Here is a 9,922-nt window from a genome sequence, read left to right as displayed (position 1 = left end):
TTGAATCAGGTGTGTTAGATGAAGGAGACACAAAACTGTGCAGTGCTGAGAGTGTCCTGAGACAGGTTTAAAAACTCATGAAGTAGTAGCTGGTTGAAATAAGCTGCAGAGCAGTAAAAACTTGTAGGGTTTCTGAAAGGGTTATATAATTTTCTTCTTGGATGATTGTTCTTCATGGTTGTGATGGAGATTTGGCTTTGGAAAAGATTTATTTTTGCCCTTTTCTTCTTCGCTGTGGATGGACAGAGACCAGGGCCTTCTGCGGCTAATAGGCAGGAATCAGGGCCGTGAGTATTACCATTGATTATGGCTCTCTGTGACCGCAAACTTACGCAAGTATGTGTTTGGAGCAGATTCCTTGTAGTTAAACTTCAATATGTTTCCACAGGTTCTTCATGGTGACATTTCCTGCAGTGATTGAGTCTGGCTCTGGTGCCAAATTGTGTGCAAGTCTTCTGAAACCCAATGAGAGTCTCACAATGACCATTTCTCTGCTTGATGACAAAAACATGGCAACTGAACTTGTGCAGCAGAGGTCTCAGATTGAGTTTCACCAGTGTTTTAGTTTCAAGGTCTGTTATCACACTGCAAATGGAATGCTTGTCTGGTCTTATGCTCATTAAAAACCATTCCTCTACAGGCTCCTCAAGCAGATGCAGAGTCAGTGCAGAAACTGCAGGTGGTGGTTAAAGGGAGGTCCTTCAAAATGACTGAAGAGAGGAAAGTAATGTTCAGACCTTACCTGCCTTTGACATTCATCCAAACAGACAAACCCATCTACAATCCAGGACAAACAGGTGAGCAGTGAATGACTGTTTAGAACTTGATGCACTTGAGCATGTGGAAAGTCCATTATGTAAATCAATTCTCATTTTGCAGTGAATTTCAGAGTTGTGACCATGGATGCCAAATTTGTTCCTCTTGATCAAATGGTAAGACTTCATTAGTCTTTCATCTTTGTGTTTTTCATGACTCTTTATGTGCTTTAATTCCTCTGTTTATGTCCTTACAGTACAGTCTGGTGGTGGTGGAGGTGAGTTTGCTCCAGTGCGAATCTTTGGAGATGTGTTTTCTGCAAGTTATTTGTGTGCTTACGTTCACTTTACCCTTGTAATAGGACAATCATGGAAACCGCATTGGTCAATGGACAAATGTTTCATCAACAAGGTGGATATTGGAGCGTTCTCATCAGTTAAATCCAGAAGCTCAGGTTGGGATGTACACACTGAGAGCTTTTATTGGTGACCGAATTATCTCTCAGGTTTTTGAGGTGAAAAAATATGGTAAGTCACACAATGTGTATCTGGTAGCAATGATTGCACATCTGAGGTTCTAATTTAAAGAACTTTATGGTTTAGTTTTACCCAAGTTTGACGTCACTGTCGCTGCACCACAGATGCATAGTGTTGGAGATGTAGGACTGAAAGTTGAGGCTTGTGCCAAGTAAGTAACTTTTTTTTTTTTTTTTTTTTTTTTTTTTTTTTTCCTTTCCTTGATTTTGTCTTTTGGATGGTAAATTATTGATGTTAATCTAATGTTTTCCTAGGTACACATATGGGCAACCTGTACCTGGTGAAACGTTGGTGGAAGTGTGCCGTGAGCCGTTTCCATACGCTGTGGTTCCGGGCTTGACTCGTGTCTGCCTTAATAAAACTGCCAAGGTTTGTGACCACTGCTGTACAAGAAAGGATTTGTCTTGTCTGATTTGCTGACTCTGTAATCTGACAATCTTTGTTTTGCTACCAGATGAACAACACCGGCTGTGCCTCCCTTATCTTCAGTATATCAACGTTTTTCAACACCAGATTTGAGAATAATCTGCAAGATGCGTTTCTTGTTAATATAAATGTCACTGAGGAGGGAACAGGTGAGCTATTGGCTAATTTGAAACTACTGTATTTATTTGGTGTCTTGATGTCTGTGGCTTTTCTTTTCCTTTTCAGATGTGGTTATGTTTAAATCCACAACTGTGTCCATTACGTTTGAAGTTGGCAAGGTCACGTTTGTGGACCTCCCGGATTTTTTTGTCCGTGGGTCAACAATTAAAGCAAAGGCATGTAAAGGTTCATATTTTGTTATTGAATCTTTCTCCTTGGTTCTTTTCCTAACTTTATCTTTCTCAACAGATGTTGACAACTTATTTCAATGGGACGCCAATCGCAAGCAAGGCAGTTTATCTCCTGGATGGTAGCCAATGGCCAAACAAACTGCTTTTGAATCTGACTACAGACCAGAATGGACTGGCTGTGTTCTCCCTCAACACTGCTGATTTTCCTGAAGTTGACCTGAATCTGGTGGTATGATTTGTCTATCCTTCTATTTTGAGTAAAGCCTTTATATTGCAAGAAGCCAATTTCATTCATTTGTTTCCTAGGCAAGTGCGACGCCACAGGTTGTTTATGGTTATAAATCACCATACTTCAGTACAGATATGAGGGTAATTCCACTTCTTCAAGCTGCTACTCCCGTCACCCCAACGTTTAGTGAACTGACTATAGAAAAGCTTGAGCAGCCACTAAAATGTGGCACTGCATATCCAGTGACCGTCAAGTATTCCTTTGTTGGAGAGACTGGCGACTACAGTGTTGACATCATCTATATGGTACAGTGTGTTGTGGTTGTGATGGTTTGTTTGTTTGCCTGGCAACTTTTGTGCATCAGTCTGGTTTTGTCTTCTGCTAGGTCTTGTCCAGAGGAGTGATCGTTCTGCATGAATTTCAAAAGGTTCGAGCAAGGGATTCTGAGACCGTCACGAGTGGCACAGTGTCATTTCAGCTGTCTGTTGGTGTCAATATGGCTCCAGTAGTGCAGATTCTGGCTTTCTGTGTTCTTCCCAGTGAAAATGTAGTGGCTGTTAGTGCGGCTTTTGACACAAAAATGTGTTTCAATAACCAGGTATAGTGTGCATATGCATCTTACTTCGTGTGGGTAGCTGTAATGTTTCCTTCACCTTGTGAGCTGGATCTTGTTCCAGGTGTCTCTGCAGTTCTCCCCGGCTATGGCCGTTCCAGGCGAGGGAAACGTTTTGACTGTCTCTGCTCAAGCAGTGTCCCTGTGTGGCCTCAGTGCTGTTGATCAGAGTGTCCTGATCATGGAGCCTGGAAGACGTCTGAGTGCTGAAGCGGTACCCATGTGCTATTTAATCAGTTCATGTTTAAAACTGTCTGAATGAGTGTTCTTGACCTTCTTGAATCCGTTTTATATCTGACTAGAATGCCACCAACATGCTTTGATTTGATTCCTTCACTTTGCTTTTTTTTTTGTTTTTTTTTTACAGTGGTGTTTGTGACCTTAAGTTTAGTCCTCTTATAGTAACTAGATAAGCACTCATGGTGATTAGACCACCCAAAGTGTCTCTTTTAATCTACTTTGCAAGGCTCAGTTTTTTTCCCCTTATGTTTATAGGTTTTCAGCCTTCTCCCAGTGCAATCGCTAACAGATTATCCTTTCGGTGTTGAAGATGAACAGGAGTGCCTAAATGTTCGGCCCCGTCGAGCTGTCCCTACAGACCAAGCTTATGAAACCTTCAAGGTAGAACCTGGTTTATAATCATAGTCTCTGAATGCTCCCTGAATTCAAATGTCTTTTGACCTGTTTTGACAGAGCATGGGGATGAAGATTGCAACCAATTTGCCCATCCGAGAACCACAATGCCTGATGTACAGAGGCTTGAATTACTATCGCAACTTCCGTGATGGTGTGTCTCTTAGGTTCTTAACTTTCACTTTGTGTGTGCACATGACTTGACATTAATGGCTTCACTTTTGGTTTCAGTCATGTTTTTCCGTCAACCTGTTGCCTTTGCGATGGCTGAGATGGCTCCTGCTGCAGTCGCAGAAAGTGCTGGAGGCGAGAGCAGTTCTTCTGTTGATGTGACCGTCCGGACTTACTTTCCAGAAACGTGGATCTGGCAACTCGCTCAAGTGGGGTAAATGAGGCTTGTAAATGTGCCCTTTACAGCACTTGCTACTATCTGAAGCTTCCTAACAAATTGTACCCCTTCTACTTCTGGTGTCCTTTCTTCAGAGAGTCTGGAACCACACAAGTTTCTCTTAAGGTTCCTGACACAATCACAACGTGGGAGACGGAGGTCTTCTGTCTGTCCTCCAAAGGTCTCGGTCTGGCTCCTCCTGCTCTGCTGACCGTTTTCCAGCCCTTCTTTCTGGAGCTTTCCCTGCCGTACTCCATTGTCCGTGGGGAAAGTTTTGAGCTGAGGGCCACAGTCTTTAACTATCTGTCCAAATGCATCATGGTCTGGGTTCACTTTTATTGAGATAATGGATCCATCGAGAAATGAGTTCCAGTTCTTTGCTCAGTGTCCATTTGTTATTCATTGGTAGGTTAAAGTGACTCCAACACCATCCTCAAGCTTCACTCTTCGATCAATTACTGACCCGTATTCATCCTGTCTCTGTGCCAATGCGAGGAAGACCTTTAAATGGGTTTTAATGGCTTCTGTTCTCGGTCTGTTTTGGACTGTATTTCAAAGTTGAGGTGTATGTGAAGTGTTGCTGACCTTCTGTCTGCACTTTAGGAACTGTGAATGTGACGGTCAGCGCTCGGGCTGAACAATCCCGGTCTCTGTGTGGAAATGAGGTTGTGACCGTGCCGACGAGAGGACGTGTTGACGTAGTCACTCGAAGTCTACTTGTTCTGGTAAGTGTTGAGCAGCCTTCTGGGGGTTGACAGTGGAGCTCATTTGTGCTTTTAATTGATGTGGTGTTTGCTGCTTCTGTAGGCTGAAGGAGTTGAAAGGACAATCACTGAGAGTTGGTTACTGTGTCCAAAAGGTTTGTTTGCACTCTGTCTCAATGTCTTCTCCCTATACCACCAAAAGGAAGCCTAGTTCTCCATGATCTATTTTTAAATTTAATCCACAGGAAGCATCCTGTCAGAAGATGTGACACTCATCTTTCCAAGAAACATGATTCAGGGATCAGCCAAATGCTCAGTTTCAGTCATTGGTAAGGCAGTTAATGGAGAGAAATTGTCACAGTAGGGCTGCAAGATCAAGCACATCCATAATTAAGCATAATCACCTGTAACTAGCTTTATCCTAAGTGTGTTTTTGGTTTCTCTTCTCTCATAGGGGACATAATGGGGCGTGCGCTAAAGAATCTTGATAGCTTATTGCGGGTGCCTTCTGGCTGCGGCGAACAGAATATGATCGTTCTTGCTCCCAATATTTACATCCTGATGTATCTGGAAGTCACAACACAGCTCACCGCAACCATCCGAGCAACTGCCATTGGTTACCTTCAGAGCGGTACAGACAACCAAATCCATTTAGTATTTAGACTAAATCAAGTCCTGTTCATTGGGGCGCTTCAGACTGTCTAATCCTTCTTGATCAAATTCCCATGTTGCTTTTGACCTGAATAGGATACCAAGGACAGCTGAACTACAGGCACAGTGATGGTTCATACAGTACATTTGGTTACGATGCATCCAATACATGGTGAGTTTCATGCAGTGCTTGTAGTTTTGGATACCATTGAGGCAGTTTGACTTAAATTCCTCAATGATCAGGTTGACCGCCTTCGTCCTGAGGTCTTTTGGCCTTGCGAGGAAATTCATTTACATCGATCCGAATGTCCTTCAGAGCGCAAGGGACTGGTTGATAAGCACGCAGGGTTCAGACGGCTGTTTTATGCAGCAGGGAACTCTGTACCACAATGACATGAAGGTACTTTATTTATTTTTTTTTCCCTTTTCTTCAAATGCACTAACCAATCTGATGATGGGTTCCTGATTATGCTGCTGCATTTAGGGTGGAGTGGGGGATGGTGTCACCATGACCGGCTACATTGTTGCATCACTGCTTGAACTAGGTGTCCCTGTCACGGTAAGAACATGACATGTGTACTTTCAAGATTGTAGTCTTAATTTGATTGCTTTTAAATTTGACATCACTTCTGTTGTCAAGCTAGGACATGAGAATAATACTGGTAAAACTACTCGTTTTAAAGATTTATTACTTTATTGATGCTTTCCATAAGGCTGAGCTACTCTTATATAGGCATTAAGTGTGCATCTCTTGGTCGTTTGTAGAAGATACTGTGTGATTATTTGCAACTTGCTGTCTTTGCATAAAGTTACAACGGTTTGTTCTGCTTTCAGGATCCTGCCATTACTAAAGCTCTGTCATGCTTGAGATCTTCTGTTGGGAACCTGGGAAACACCTACGCCACTGCTCTGCTCGCCTACACCTTTAGTCTGGCTGGAGAAACCAGTACACGATCGCAGCTTTTAACAGCCTTGGACGACACTGCCATTTCTGAAGGTGAGCTTTAATATCGGGTTTATTGACTCGTTTTACTTTACTCGTTTTTTTTACAAAAAAATGGCTTCACAAATGTCTGTTCTCCCCTCCGTCATGTCTTTTAGGTCCTAAACTCCATTGGTCTCAGACTTCATCAGGTGATACTCTGGCAGTGGAAATCAGCTCGTACGTACTGCTAGCCATTCTCACTGTGCAGCCTGTAACTACAGCCAATCTGGGCTATGCTAACCGCATTGTCAACTGGCTCGTGGCCCAGCAGAATCCCTATGGAGGCTTTTTATCCACCCAGGTGACTTTAACTATTAAACACGCATGATTCATGCGCACTTTGTTGCATTTTAGCAGATGCTTTTATACAAAATTACTTGAGAGGAAATGGCTATAGCTCAAATGCAGAGCATGGCGTTAGCAACACCAGGGTAATGGTGTGGTTCAATTCTTGTCTGATATAAACCATAACTTGAATTGCTTCAGAAGTCTCTTGCAAATGTATGAAGGGATTTAAACGGTGTGGATTTGCTGGTAAAATGCAAATGCTGTCTTTTCTTGGGTAAAGTTGCTCATGTTACAAGAATGGCAAAATACAGTGATTTAACAAATCATTGCTTCTGCAAATATATAACAGCACTTCAGAAATGCATTGAGGATTTCAATGTTGCTGATTTAACACCTTTGGCATTTGATAACCATTTCACCTATAGAAATGAGTGGCATGAACGACAGTAGTCCGCATTTGAAGTGCATCAACCTTTTGTCGAAGTTGTCCTAAATCCAAAATGATACCCCTGGTCTTAGGACTACTTTGAGCTCTTTTGATCCACTTCAAATGTTGACTACTGTACATGACTTTTCTTAAGAGATTCACGTAACTAGATTTGACACCGGAAAAAATATCAAGCGCCAGAAATGATTTCACTCAATCTTGTGAGACTTCCACCTCTTTTGTGTTCAGCAGAAGATTGGTCAATTGACTGTAGTCATTGACTGCCATAGTACAGGTAAAAAAAAAATCAATGGCTACCAGCAACTGTTTGGTTTCCAGCATTCTTTGAAATGTTTTTGGGACACGTTTAATGTTGGATGAGGTGAATATACCTTAATGGCTGTTTGTTTTAGGACACAGTGGTGGCTCTTCATGCTCTGTCGGTGTATGCTGCTCAAGTGTTCAGCCGGGAGGGATCCAGCACAGTTACCGTTCAGTCGTCAGTGGCAGGAGGAGACGTTTATACCTTCGAGGTGAATCGGGACAACCGGCTACTTTATCAGGAGAAGCTGCTGAAGAGCTTTCCAGGCAAATATAGTGTTCAAGCGAAGGGCTCCTCCTGTGTGTCTGTGCAGGTTTGTAAATTCACCTTTATTTCTGTTTCTGTTGTGCTCCTGCTAATTCTCCTTGATTTTCTTTGCAATCATAGCTTGCATGTTTCTACAACATCCCAACACCCATTAAAGCTGCCACAACGCTGAGCGTTGAAGCGAAGGTGACTGGAGATTGCCGGCTGCCTGGAGCCAGTCTCATGCTGAATTTCACAGTGAAGTAAGAACCGCTTTACCTTGTGTCCCTTTGCATCTGTGTAAAGACTCAAAAGCAAAACTAACTTTGCTTTCACACCAAGGGTAACTATAAATTCATGTTTTCAATATAAATTTAAATCTTTGTTCAGTGTTCTTATGCCACCTTTGAGCTACAAATAAATGTCTTTACGAAGTTTAATGTCAAGTCAGAAGCACTTCAATGTCCCCTTTTGCAATGCAAGTTTGGCTTAATGCTCTTAAAAGCAACTGGAACAGAAAAGCAGCTGCTCTTATATTTCCTTTAATTCAGATACAACGGTGCAAAACCAACTACTAACATGGTTCTGGTGGATATCAAGCTCTTGTCGGGATTCACTGCAGACACATCACTGGTTCGTATGCATTTAAGGTGACTTTGGAATCCTTGAAGCAGCTCGAATGTAAATAATGGGTTTCTTTCAGCTTGGATCTTCACCGGAGTCCTTCGCTCCATTAGTGCAGCGGGTTGACGCTGAAGATGATCACGTACTTGTTTATCTGAAAGAGGTGAGATGCACTGGGTTCACTACCAATGACATCTGTTTTTGTCATGGATTTGTCCAATATTTTTAAAGATGTTGGTGTTATTTTCATTTTCATTCCTTTTGAAACTGTGTATTTGTTGTGCAGGTTCCCAAAGGTGTCCCGATGAGCTATAGGCTGCAGCTGAAACCGGTTCTTACAGTGCAGAATCTCAAGCCGGCGGTCATCAATGTCTATGACTACTATCAGACAAGTACTCTTCCATCTTTGACTTGTACCTTGGAATGAATTTCATGTAGAAGTCCAAGCTCATTTCCTCTTTTCCCTTTCAGGTGACTCATTCGAGACTACATACACATCGCCTTGTAAATGATTGTGCTCCAGTACTGGCTACAAGATGCATTAATCAAATAAAACTCCCTTTTAAGACAAACTGGTCTTGTTGCATGTTTTCTTAAATATTTGAGAGTTGCAAGTTTGTTAATGTTTCACTTAAATTAAAAATAAGTAAACACATATTCTCCCAAAAGGAAAAAAAAGCGTTCAATAAGTTTTTTTTTTTTTTAAATGCTAACACTGCTTTTCAAAACTGTTTGCCATTGTTTGAATTTGCTTATATCAGTCACAGTACTGAACATTTATTCAATACATTTTCTCTACCGCTTGTCCTGTTTATGGGGAGGCTGGAGCCTTTCCTGGGTCATAGGCATGAAAAACTCCTAGACAGTCCGTCCCACATTTATATTCATACACACTGTCTCCAGTTCACATGTCCTGTATGTCTTTTGATTGTGGGAGAAACTCAGATTAAAGCAACATACACACTCTGCATAGAAGGGTCTCCTGCAGCAGCTGGGACTCCTATTCTGCACATACTGTACCTCATTATACTAGATTAATGCTTTTATTAATGCTTCAGAATTGTTTTGTATATTTCCGTACATTTTGTGAACATTGGGTGTTTGTTTTGGTATATTTTTTTTTTTTTTTATAAATCGATGGGTTATGATTTTTTTTTTTAAACTGCTTTGTTCCCAGTGTTATGGTAAAACACTCTTATTTTGAGACCTATATAAATTATTTTAGTCCGAGTTATTTCTTTTTAAGTCTTTAAATAATCTTACTATTTAAAACCTTTTGACTGGTAGTGTATAATACAACAACCTACTAAAATTACAAACTAATTTTCTTAAATACAAAAAGCTAAATTATACTATTTCAAGGTCTTAAATTCTACAATACCACTAGTAAATTACCAAAAAAAAAAGACTATTGACACAAACAACAATAACTTTAACTTAATTTAAAAAATCATAAATAGTCAAATTTCAAATTAAAATAAAAATTGGGGGAAAAAACTCAATTTTAAACTCAACTTACAATTAAAAATAGATCAAATTAAATGTAATAGACGTTATTAATATAAAATATAATAGTTTAGTGTCAGTGATACTAAAATAACACTGCTACTGCATTTACAGCTGGGGTTTACTTTTGTCTTTTTAAAAATGGTTTTTTACGTTTTCTCATTTTATATGACTCATCTTGATGCATTTTTTCTTCATGTTCAGAATGGCTTATTGTATGGATTTTTTTTCGTTATGT

At 40.7% G+C, this 9,922-nt stretch overlaps 1 protein-coding gene across 1 annotated transcript; it reads left to right on the top strand.

Annotated features, from left to right (window-relative positions):
- Positions 1-395: 395 nt before the first annotated feature.
- Positions 396-8,690, top strand: LOC141326037 (alpha-2-macroglobulin-like). The gene is made up of 33 exons (XM_073834742.1): positions 396-572; positions 641-797; positions 880-932; positions 1,013-1,033; positions 1,118-1,283; positions 1,359-1,443; positions 1,547-1,661; positions 1,747-1,867; positions 1,944-2,053; positions 2,127-2,297; positions 2,375-2,602; positions 2,683-2,895; positions 2,975-3,124; positions 3,406-3,531; positions 3,604-3,697; positions 3,775-3,928; positions 4,027-4,252; positions 4,341-4,464; positions 4,535-4,656; positions 4,739-4,790; positions 4,881-4,964; positions 5,090-5,266; positions 5,383-5,458; positions 5,530-5,686; positions 5,771-5,845; positions 6,121-6,283; positions 6,388-6,572; positions 7,400-7,621; positions 7,696-7,817; positions 8,106-8,187; positions 8,258-8,341; positions 8,465-8,570; positions 8,650-8,690. The coding sequence occupies exons 1-33, from the start codon at positions 396-398 to the stop codon at positions 8,688-8,690; spliced, it is 4,239 nt and encodes a 1,412-aa protein (XP_073690843.1).
- The last annotated feature ends 1,232 nt before the right edge of the window (positions 8,691-9,922 follow it).

This window comes from Garra rufa, chromosome 2, assembly GCF_049309525.1.
Source record: "Garra rufa chromosome 2, GarRuf1.0, whole genome shotgun sequence".
Classification (NCBI taxonomy): Eukaryota; Metazoa; Chordata; class Actinopteri; order Cypriniformes; family Cyprinidae; genus Garra; species Garra rufa.
The sequence above is the reverse complement of the archived record's forward strand: the minus strand, read 5'-3'. Positions and strand labels throughout refer to the sequence as shown.

Excerpts from the sequence above, each read along its gene's own strand:
- LOC141326037 (XM_073834742.1), top strand. The coding sequence starts at position 396 with ATGGTGACATTTCCTGCAGTGATTGAGTCTGGCTCTGGTGCCAAATTG. Across the intron at positions 2,603-2,682 it reads GTGTTGACATCATCTATATG|GTCTTGTCCAGAGGAGTGAT; the intron begins GTACAGTGTGTT and ends GTCTTCTGCTAG. Across the intron at positions 6,284-6,387 it reads CGACACTGCCATTTCTGAAG|GTCCTAAACTCCATTGGTCT; the intron begins GTGAGCTTTAAT and ends CATGTCTTTTAG.